The sequence below is a fragment of the Schistocerca piceifrons genome, chromosome 1 (assembly GCF_021461385.2).
Source record: "Schistocerca piceifrons isolate TAMUIC-IGC-003096 chromosome 1, iqSchPice1.1, whole genome shotgun sequence".
Classification (NCBI taxonomy): domain Eukaryota; kingdom Metazoa; phylum Arthropoda; class Insecta; order Orthoptera; family Acrididae; genus Schistocerca; species Schistocerca piceifrons.
Window position 1 is genome coordinate 654,493,657 of NC_060138.1, and position 12,292 is coordinate 654,505,948.

Consider the following 12,292-nt stretch of genomic DNA (forward strand, 5'->3'; position numbering starts at 1 on the left):
ATTGCACATGTAAGCACAGTGGTCTGAAATGACCATGGAGTGCAGGTGTCAGTCCCCGAGAGACGTAAATCCTGTCAAGGTGTTCAACGAGTGATCCGTATTTTATGTCTAGGTGCATTGCCCTGCTAAACATCCCAAGTGTCGCAGTGCAACATATCACAGGCGACAGGTGTTGTAGTGGCTCATTTGATCCTTAGGGTGCATGACTCAATTAAAATCATTCACAAGCAAATAATGGTCACAGTTTCCAAAAAATAAACTGGCGATTTCTTTTGATTAGAAGCGGTTTCTGTGTGTCTGTGGGTGGCGCCTTACAATACATGTCCCCACGACGGCGAGCGCGATGCCTCTTGCAGACGGAATTTATATGACGATAGTTATAAGGATGCCCTCATGGTTGTAGATGGCTGCACCCCATCCAAGGTGGTCACTGGAGGAGGAATAAGTGATGCAGCAACGACGTCTTCAAGTATGGCCAAGCGTACCTCCTGCAGTTGTGCAATTTTGATGTCCAATGCCAACATCATCTCACGCAGTAGTTGAATTTTGTCTCGAGAGCTAATGTTCTTAGAGCTAATCGCTGCGATTTGGTATGTAAGGAGTAGAGCCCAGAAGTGCAGTGGAACTCCGTCAGTGGGGATCGGGGAGGGGCAAGGCAACCATGCCACTTGACAGGATTGGCAGCTGCGTAACTGGGCCTCTGCCTTGAGTAACTTTGTCCCCAGCATGTAATTTGGTCATCGTCGACGTCGTCACTCCGCGCCATCGAGGCTCCGCCGTTGTGCAGACTATACGTTCGATATCGTCCATAGGAGTGGTAGTCTTGCAAGTTTCGCGGAAGAACTTCTGTGAAGTTTGGAAGGTAGGAGACGAGGCACTAGCTGTAGTGAAGCTGTGAGGATGGTTGGTTCTGAGCACTATGGGACTTAACTTCTAAAGTCATCAGTCCCCTAGAACTTAGAACTACTTAAACTTAACTAACCTGAGGACATCACACACATCCATGCCCGAGGCAGGATGCGAACCTGCGACCGTAGCGGCCGCGCGGTTCCAGACTGTAGCGCCTTTAACCGCTTGGCCACCCCGGCCAGCAAGCTGTGAGGATGGTTTTTGAGTCGTGTTTGGGTAGCTCAGATAGTAAAATACTTGCCCACGAGAGGCAAAGATCCAGAGTTGGGTCTGTCACATAGTGTTGGTCTGCCAGGAAGTTTCATATCAGCGCAAACTCCGCTACATAGTGAAAATTCACTCAAGTATCTTTTCCTTAACCCAATAGACAATACATTATCTACTTCTGTCATTCGATTCGTAGCATAATCACTAGTTTCGGCTGATTACCTGGCTTTCGCTCGTCTTTCTTCTTTAAGATAGCTGATTTAACCCTCTATTCTGCTTAGCGAGATAATAAATACGAATGCTGTTGTCAGGTTTGGTCACTTTTTTCTCCGATTTCATTGCATCAAAAATAATCTCTGAGAAACCATGAACAATTTAGTACTTTCTCTGCGTTCGTGAGCCAATTTTTTTTTTTTAATTCTTCATTCGATTTGTTCTTTGATAATCGTATTTTTACCGTGAGGAAGCACTAAATTGACTATTTAGTTTCCTAGATCAACTTTTGCTCGCTAAAGAACACAAGGTAACCAAAACAGTCTTTGACAATTAGTTATATTCGGTGTAGTAACCGGTTTCGATCGTTATGATCTTCACCCTTGAACTCAGTAAAAGAAGCAAATAAAATTAATAGCCGTGACTGCCCTCGTCACGTAATAAAACTGTGGTAAACACTCATGGCTCGTGACTTGCAGCCATGTTAGCACACTTTGCAGTACTGCAGCTGTAAGCAGATGAAATTTCCGCGCAAAGACTGTTTTCATTTCCACGTATTCCCAAATATTCAACCATTGTTACTTTCAAGGTGACCATGTCACCCCTCATCAAGTTTTCACATTACGTGGCAGGGATCTCCCAGCTAGTACATTCATATGGGCTTCTTTTTGTTTTGTTACAGCGTCGCTGGTCTACACATGCTACGGTACCTTCATGGGTTGGCCTGGAACGACTCTGCCGATCCTGGAGGCAGAAGATTCGCCAATTCCACTCACCCCTGACGAGGGGTCTTGGCTGGCCTCCATCAACTCACTCACCATGCTGGTGACTATATTTGCCACCGGCTATGCGGTGGACGTAGTGGGGCGCAAGAAAGTGGCCCTTTTTGGAGCTGGACCTTTTGTCATCTGGTGGTTGATGGTGGCATTCGCCGATTCCTATGGAATGCTGCTCGCAGCACGAGCGATTGGAAGCTTGGGAGCCGGTGCCATTATTACTGCCTTACCTGTTTTTCTGTGTGAGATAGCCGACACCGATCTAAGGGGGACGCTAGTTGTGATCCATTACATCCTTATGCAGTGTGGCACCCTGCTCGTGTATTGCATTGGGCCTTACCTATCCATCACCACCGTTGCTCTCATCTGCACCTCAATTCCGATAATCTTCGTCTTGACATTCATCTGGATGCCGGAGTCACCATACTTCTTTCTCACGCATCACAGAGAAGCGGAAGCTGTGAAGTGTCTCGAAAGACTCAAAGGCCAGCTAACGCCAGAGGAGCTCAAGTTTGAGCTGGAGTTGTTGTATAAAGATATACGTGAGAAAAAGCAAAACAAAGGAAAGTTCACGGACGTTATCTTGGTGCCAGTGCACCGCCGGACATTGCTCTTAGCGATAGGATTTATTCTATTTCAGATGTCGGCAGGGTCGACTGCACTCGCCACATACACGACGTACATATTTGAGAAGAGTGGAAGCGAGCTTGACTCGAACATCTCTTCCATTATCCTGACAGTCGTCACGCTTGGTGCAAACGTCGTGTCGTCGCTGGTCGTCGAGAGGTTCGATCGGAGGCCCCTCTGCATGGCGACTTTCTCAGTGTGCGCCATCTGTCTGGCTGCAGTGGGAGCTTACTTCTACGTCGACGACATCTACGGAGATGTGCCAACTGCCTTCGACTGGGTGCCACTCGCCGGCATGATTGGATTCAATGTAATGCAACAGTTTCTTAATGGAAAGCTGCTATTGGTTTTACATGGAACCATATCTTTGGTCTATCGGTGTGAATATACAAAGGTTGGAACTTTAATAGTGGCAACTATTTATTTACAGCTTATACAAAATAGATACGTCTTTCAAAGCTTTACTGACCTTAAAAGCAGTCACCGGACATGTACTCTACCTCACTTATCATATCCGTCTCCTGTCCCCCATGCGGATCCTTTATGATCTGCTTTCCTTCCGCCATCTCCTCCTGTTCCTTGAATGAATATGGATCCTATACTTCTCCCACAAACTGAATCCCCCCCATCCTTTGGTTTCCCCCATCCTCTCCCACCCTAGCCCTCTGCCGCACCTGTACCACAGTGTCCCGCCTGGTCTCAACCTCCACACGCTCCATACCCTCGCCCAAGTTGGCTTTCGCCTCCCGGATGATGTCTTCATGCCTTCCATCTACCCCTCCTACCACATCTAGTCCCTCCTTCTTCCCCCTCTCCTCATGGCTCCCCCTCTCTCTCCCTCTCCCCCTTCCCTTCTTCTCTTCCTCCTTTTCCCCTGCCGACCACCTTCTTTCTCCTTTTCACCCCACCCATCGGGCTTCAAGCTCCTTTCCTTCTCCCCTCCAACGCTCCCTCCTCCCCCCTCCTGGTTTTCCCCTACCGTCTCTGGCCCCTCCCTTTTATTCCCCCCTCCTACCCTTCACCCCTTTGGTGCACTGATTTTTAACATTTTCATTATGGTGTCAGTGTTTCTCCAGTGCTGAGTGCAGTGCTACGTTCCACCAGCATCAACAGTGTTGCGAGCATTATTCATTTGTGTTAGCACTGCAGTGTTTCTTTGTTTTTGTGTCAACTCACAGTGCTCTTCTCTGCATGTGTATGTGGCTCTCGCCTATGTTGTTTTTAAATCTACCATTTATACTCATCTTTTTTTTGTTCTTGTTTATTCTGCATTTTATACCATTCTCTGTTCTGTGTTCTTTCCTCATTTGATTACGTTTTTCTGTAACTCTTTTGGTTGAAGAGTGGCGTATTGTGCCGCTGCCAGCCCGCCCCATTTTGGGGAGTGAAATAATAATAAAAAAAACCCAGAAGAGTCACCAGCATTGCTAGCGATGTGAAAGTCGTAGGATACTCTTAGCAGTGCCAGGTATGTTGACAGTTCGAGTGGTGCAGTTTACTGCCCAACGAATTTGTAGCAGTTCTGAAGCGAATGCTGTGAAGTGTTTCCTTCAGTTTAGGAATCGAGTTGAATTTACAAGCGCTTAAGTCAGGGTAGTGCAGTAGGTGGTATATCACTTAGCAGCCACATCAGTCAAACAAATCATTGACAGCTTGCACTGTATGTGCTTGAGCGTTTTCCTGCAAAATGAAGGTCAGGTCCTGCAAAAAAGTCCCATCACTTATGTTTCTAAGCTGTTCATTTTTAGAACACACCCTACAACCAGCTTAGAGAAAGAAGCGATGACACTTTCTGCAGGACCTGACCAACATTTTGCAGGAAAATGCTCAAGCACGTGCATTCCAAGCTGTTACTGATTTGTTTGACTGATGTGGTTGCTTAGTGCTATAGCACCTACTGTACTCCCCTGATTTAAGCCCTCGTAAGTTCAACTCGATTCCTAAACTGAAGGAAACACTTCACGGCATTCGCTTCAGAACTGCTACAAATTCGTCGGGCAGTAGGCCGCTTTGCTCGAACTATCAACATAACTGGCACTGCAAAGAGTATCCTGTGACTTCCACATCGCTGGCAACGGGTTATACACAATGCTAGTGACTCCTTTGAAGGTCAGTAAAACTTTGAAACAGGTATCTATTTTGTACAGGCTGTAAAAAATAGTTGCCACTATTAAAGTTCCAGCCCTCGTATGTATTGAAACTATCTCAGCAGGTATCTTTTTCATGTCCAAATACTGCATCACCGTTTGGTGAAAGGAAAAACTATCCAAAGTTAACTTCCTAGTCATTAACCTCAATATTATTTTGTGGCCTGAACTGAGAAGAGTTCACGTTTTTGCTTCAGTTTTTGACGTCATAAGCCTTTGTTACTGTGGCTAGTATTACACTATCTCTCAGACGTCCGGAAACGTTTAATGCCAATTGAAAATTATGCTCCGGCCGTCAGTGAGAGACTGGCCTGGAACTGTTGGGAAATGTGAGTCAACAGGACTACCATAGTGCTGCCAGAATGCTACTGTCGTTACTTATGTGTGAACAAACGCTTCCCGGCATGCAAAGATGCTGCTGATGAAATGTTTTCTAGTTTCAAACCTGGTGGCTGCGTTGGGATTCCTGTATATCCAGTTGGGAACTCAAGTTTTGTTCATGAATATCATTATTTTGCTGCCACACCTCGTACCCAGACTGCATCTGCTCCATAGGATCCATCTCTAGTCGTGTATGATAGATAGCAATGAGTCCCAGTTCTTAGTGATATTGAAACACTCCGACTTTACTTTTACACACTAACTATGAATTCATTCTTAATGAGAACGATCGCCACTTCAGTGCAAGGTACTGAAACTTTCTCCTTCGACTAATGGTAACCTGTGCACATGTTACTGGTGGCCTCACGTGTTATCTTCAATAAGCTTTCTACCACCTCTCTCCACTCCACTGCATGCAGCAAGGGAAGATCATATTTAGTATGGGCATTCAAAGCTTAACATTAAGCATTAAGAGTACAAAACGGCACAGTATCGGCCATGGATGTGCCTCATAGCTATTGGCCGTTCTTGGTTGATTAAATTCAACGCTGAAGTTGTGGGTAGACGCAACATCCAGACACTACGAACAACAGACTGAAGAAATTTAGTTCACGTCAATGGAGTCTTCCACTGCTGTTTCATAAGAACATTTCCGTACTTGTCAGTCAAAACACAATAGCGAATGTTCTACTCCACAATTTGAGTTTTCATTCAATAATTTTGGCTATGTGCGTCTGAGAAGTCTCAATCTGTTACTGGCGCACCATTGCATTTCATACAACTAATGTCGTCAATCCACACTTCTGCCTCTAGTAGCTGTCTTATCTCACCCTCAGAGAAGCAAATGGTTTTCTACGTGTCATTGACTCATAAGTACACATGATGATAGCGACTCCATTGTCACTTCAACATAACTGATATTTTTATGCAACCCTGCCATAGTAACAACATTTGTTGTTGTTGTGGTCTTCAGTCCTGAAACTGGTTTGATGCAGCTCTCCATGCTACTCTATCCTGTGCAAACTTCTTCATTTCCCAGTACCTACTGCAACCTACATCCTTCTGGATCTGTTTAGTGTATTCATCTCTTGGTCTCCATCTACGATTTTTACCCACCACTCTGCTCTCCAATACTAAATTGGTGATCCCCTGATGCCTCAGAACATGTCCTACCAACCGGTCCCTTCTTCTAGTCAAGTTGCGCCACAAACTCCTCTTCTCCCCAATTCTGTTCAGTACCTACTCAGTAGTTATGTGATCTACCCATCTAATCTTCAGCATTCTTCTGTAGCACCACATTTCAAAAGCTTCTATTCTCTTTTTGTCAAAAATATTTATCGTGCATGTTTCACTTCCATACATGGCTACTCTCCATACAAATACTTTCTGAAATGACTTCCTCACACTTAAATCTATATTCGATGTTAACAAATTACCCTTCTTCAGAAACGCCTTGCCATTGACAGTCTACATTTTATATCCTCTCTACTTCGACCATCATCAGTTATTTTGCGCCCCAAATAGCAAAACTCCTTTACTACTTTATGTGTCTCATTTCCTAATCTAATTCCCTCAGCATCACCTGACTTAATTCGACACTTTCCATTATCCTCGTTTTGCTTTTGTTGATGTTCATCTTATATCCTCCTTTCAAGACACTGTCCATTCTGTTCAGCTGCTCTTCCAGGTCCTTTGCTGTCTCTGACAGAACTACAATGTCATCGGCGAACCTCAAAGTTTTTATTTCTTCTCCATGGATTTTAGTACCTACTCCGAATTTTTCTTTTGTTTCCTTTACTGCTTGCTCAATATACAGACTGAATAACATCGGGGAGAGGCTACAACCCTGTCTCACTCCCTTCCCAACCACTGCTTCCCTTTCATGTCCCTCGACTCTTATAACTGCCATCTGGTTTCTCTACAAATTGTAAATAGCCTTTCGCTCCCTGTCTTTGACCCCTGCCACCTTCAGAATTTGGAAGAGAGTATTCCAGTGAATATTGTCAAGAGCTTTCTCTAAGTAATTTTCACATCTGTCAACGCCTACTTTCTTTGGGATTGGAATTATTATACTCTTCTTGAAGTATGAGGGCATTTCGCCTGTCTCATACATCTTGCTCACCAGATGGAAGAGATTTGTCAGGGCTGGCTCTCCCAAGGCTATCAGTAATTTTAATGGAATGATGTCTATTCCCGGGCCTTGTTTCGGCTTAGGTCTCTCAGTGCTCTGTCAAACTCTTCATGCAGTATCGTATCTCCCATTTCACCTTCCTCCACATCCTCTTCCGTTTCCATAATATTGTCCTCAAGTACATCTCCCTTGTATAGACCGTCTATATACTCCTTACACCTTTCTGCTTTCCCTTCTTTGCTTAGAACTGGATTTCCATCTGAGCTCTTGATATTTATACAACTTGTTCTCTTTTCTCCAAACGTCTGTTTAATTTTTCTGTAGGCAGTATCTATCTTACTCCTAGTGAGATAAGCCGCTACATCCTTACATTTGTCCTCTAGCCATCCCTGCTTAGCCATTTTGCAGTTCTCCTTAAATTCCCACCTTTTTGCAGTTTTTTCAGTTTTAATTTACAGTTCATAGCCAATAGATTGTGGTCAGAGTCGACATCTACCCCTGGGAATGTCTTACAATTTATAACATGGTTCCTAAATCTCTGTCTTACCATTATATAAGCTATCTGATATCTTCTAGTACACAACTGGCCATTAAAATTGCTACACCACGAAGATGACATGCTCCAGACGCGAAATTTAACCGACAGGAAGAAGATGCTGTGATATGCAAATGATTAGCTTTTCAGAGCATTCACACAAGGCTGGCGCCTATCGCGGCACCTACAACGTGCTGACATGAGGAAAGTTTCCAACCGATATCTCATACACAAATAGCAGTTGACCGACGTTGCCTGGTGAAACATTGTTGTGATGCCTCGTGTAAGGAGGAGAAATGCTTACCGTCACGTTTCTGACTTTGATAAAGGTCGGATTGTAGCCTATGGCGATTGCGGTTTATCGTATCGCGACATTGCTGCTCGCGTTGGTCGAGATCCAATGACTGTTAGCAGAATATGGAATCGGTGGGTTCAGGAGAGAAATACGAAACGCCGTGCTGGATCCCAACGGCCTCGTTTCACTAGCAGTCGAGATGACAGGCAACTTATCCGCATAGCTTTAACGGATAGTGCAGCTACGTCTCGATCCATGAGTCAACAGATGGGGACGTTTGCAAGACAACAACCATCTGCACTAACAGTTCGACGACGTTTGCAACAGCATGGACTATCAGCTCGGAGACCACGGCTACGGTTACCCTTGACGCTGCATCATAGACAAGAGCGCCTGCGATGGTGTACTCAACGACGAACCTGGGTGAACGAATGGCAAAACGTCAATTCTTCGAATGAATCCAGGTTATGTTTACAGCATCATGATGGTAGCATCCGTGTTTGGCGTCATCGCGGTGAACGCACATTGGAAGTGCGTATTCGTCATCGCCATACTGCCGTATCACCTGGCTTGATGGTATGGGGTGCCATTGGTTACACGTCTCGGTGACCTCTTGTTCGCCTTGACGGCACTTTGAACAGTGTACGTTACATTTCTGATGTGTTTCGACCCGTGGCTCTAACCTTAATTCTATCCATACATTTCAGCAGAATAATGCACGACCGCATGTTGCAGGTCCTGTACAGGCCTTTCTGGATACAGAAAATGTTGGACTGCTGCCCTGGCTAGCACATTCCCGGATCTCTCACCAATTGAAAACGTCTGATCAATGGCGGCCGAGCAACTGGCTAGTCACAATACGCCAGTCACTACTCTTGATGAACTGTGGTATCGTGTTGAAGCTGCATGGGCAGCTGTACCTGTACACGCCATCCAAGCTCTGTTTGACTCAATGCCCTGGCGTATCAAGGCCGTGGTTGTTCTGGGCACTGATTTCTCAGGATCTATGCACCCAAATTGCGTGAAAATGTAATCACATGTCAGCTCTAGTATAATATATTTGTCCAATGAACACCCGTTTATCATTTGCATTTCTTCTTGGTGTAGCAATTTCAATGGCCAGTAGTGTATCAAGTATCTACCTAGTAACAATATGCTTACCTTTTTAGTGAATTTAATGATGTATTGGGTTTCTACAGTTTTTCCAAATGCATAAAACCATTGCACATTTTAGTATTTTTGGCTTTGATTACATTAGTTTCTCTAAGGAGACTGGGATAAGTGAGATTGTAATATGTGTTAAACTTGTTACAGATTTCCTACTCTATCGGCCTGGCACCAGTGCTGTCCTTGTTTATGGGTGAACTGTTCCACGTGTCTGTGAAGGGCATCGGCGTGGCTATTGGTATGGTCGTTATAGCACTGTATGGCTTCTTCCTCAAGAAGATGTTCCAGGTGGTCTCGGACGGCCTGGGAGCCTACTACTCCTTTTGGGGTTTCACCGTGATGTGTGTGGGTGCCATTATTTATGTCTACGCGCTCATGCCCGAGACGAGGAACAAGAGTTTCGCGCAGATCAACGAGGAAATGGACAGTCGTGTAGGTGGAGCAGTCAGCAGTAATATGGATGAATCTACGAAAGAATGTCCGAGCTGATAACAAATCAGTAGCGACGCTTGAATCACTTGGCTGAACTGTAAAGAAAGACTGAGTATAATTTATTATATCTGTTAGTAGACTGATATGAGCAATGATCGTGAGAACGTAGTGTAACGGCAGTTACGGAACAGAAATTGCTCAGACCTTTGATTACATCAAGAAATTTAAATGTTATCAAATCAAAGTTGGTAATGTAGAGCTGTTGAGGAAACTGTGACAGTCAAATGTTTGATGCACAAATGCACAATTTCTTTGAGTCAGGAACATATAAGCATCCAGACTGTTCAATGACGAGCATACATATGAATAAGTTTCGTCTATGAAGACTAGAAATACAGTAAATCGGTTGTAAGTAAGGTGAAATAAAAAAACGTTTAAATTTCTGCAGTTTAGTTCATTCTAAAAATGGTGCATTAAGATTTACGAAGATTTTTGTTATTTTATTGTAGTGAAGTGTGAAGTGAATGAATGTAAATCTTAGCAAACGACGTCAGACTTCGGTTAGGATACAATGTAACATACTCGTGTTTAACATTTGGTGATATAATTCTAGCTATGAAAACGTTCTTGGTAGTAGAGCGCATCAGCTGGTTTCAGAACAAAGAAGGCTTTATTCTCTTATGTGAACAAACTGCTCACTTGGGTGCATATTTTGTTCGTTTATGATGTAGTTAGTGGGCAAAAACTATCAAGATAATTAACGTAATTTATTGCCAAGGTGGCGACCTAGTCTGGGATTTGGGTTCATGTTTACCCAGATGTTAGTTACAGGTCAAGTGCTTTTAGTGTAAAGTGATAACTCTCCGTTTAATTATGGTAATTTACGACCAAAAAAATGGCATCTCCCCCACTATGGTGCTATTGACCCTTCCACCCCACTCATACCTCTACTGTGCAGCTATTGGTCATTTCGAAACATCAACTTCACCAAAATTTAGCTTCTTAAGCATCTTTAGACCGGCATTCTTAATTTGGATCTCTTTCGAGCAGCAGCAACAGCATGAGAAAATTCACGTGATACTGCAAATTTCCAGCATAGTAAAGCACCCTGCGGTAGTGACCTAGTTTTCATTAAAGTTCGGAAGCTAGTGCTATTTTCTGCGCCACACGACGCCATTCATAGTTTCATGGCCAATTTTTACAGACTTTTTAAGAGGATGCATATTCCATCAGTATTTTACCGATTTTCCCGTTTTTTATTAAGATGATGCACGTAAATATGGGTTTGAATGCTATTTTCCCACACTTTTTAAGACGTTGTATACAAATGTGGGTTTTGCGACTGATTTCACCGACTTTTTATGTGACGCACGTAAAATTTCATGAAACTCATGTAATATACGTGGCTTTAAGTAGTTTTCAGCATATGACGCTGTTTACGGCTTTTAGGCAATTCACTAACAATTTATCGAGATTAAATACCAGGTGGTCATAATTAAACTTCCCCTATTTAACTCATTATAACAGGGAAATTAATTACCGCATGAGTGTCTAACTTGGTAGCATTAGTATCCAGAGTGTGGGGTGAATGATTTCCATGTGTCACAGCGCCACCGTCCGGTTCCAACAATGGCCACCAGGTGCTGTGATCAATGATCGTGATTCGTAGTCTCACACACCTCACCAGTCGCAGTGCCCTTACCGACGTGTCAACATGACCTTGGACAAAAGGAGCAGGGCATTACTGGTGAAGCTAGGTAATCAAGAGAATATCGCCGGCTGAAAGAATTATTGAAGGGTCCTCTTTCCCCATCTGCTGCTGTGTGGAGCATGAAGAGGAAGTTCGAATCAACTGGAGAAATGGGCGTCGCTTGGAGTAAACGTCGACGACCGGTTGCACCACAGGTGGTTGAAATCGCTGTTGCTGTGGCAGACAACACTACGTGCAATTCCCGATCGCCAGGCAGTGCGCGTGCAGTGTCACGACAGCTGAAAATCCCATGGTTCACTGTATGGAAGGTTCTTCGAACCAGTCTCATGTGGTATCCGTACAAGATCCATATCATACAGCAGCTTGCACCACAGGACGCACATCTACGCGTTGACTTCGCCCTCCATTTTTTGCAAGGATTGCAGTTGTCGAGGGCTGTCCCTGGACTATGCTAAGGACAGACGAAGCTCATTTTTCTCTGACAAGTGAGGTGAACATACTGAACTGCCGAGTGTGGGGATCTTCCCCTCCAGTCACTGTGCATGAAGTTCCTCCGTACGTGAACGTGTCACCGTATGGTGTGACTTCATGGCTACGTTCATCATTGGCCCATTCTTTTTTGAACACGTTGGGGCTCAAGACGCACAGTGTGACTGGCCAGCATTACAACGATATGCTTCGCTAGCCTTTCATACCCGCCCTATAGGAAAGAGACGCATTGATCTCGCTGATTTGAAGCGCAGCATATCAAGAGAGGTAGG

The 12,292-nt window shown here is 44.3% G+C and overlaps 1 protein-coding gene across 1 annotated transcript; it reads left to right on the plus strand.

The window, feature by feature from the left end:
- Positions 1-393: 393 nt before the first annotated feature.
- Positions 394-9,877, plus strand: LOC124762125 (facilitated trehalose transporter Tret1-like). Its single transcript, XM_047249118.1, has 3 exons — positions 394-469; positions 2,012-3,042; positions 9,536-9,877. Exons 1-3 carry the CDS (start codon positions 394-396, stop codon positions 9,875-9,877), a joined length of 1,449 nt encoding a protein of 482 aa, XP_047105074.1.
- Positions 9,878-12,292: the final 2,415 nt, after the last annotated feature.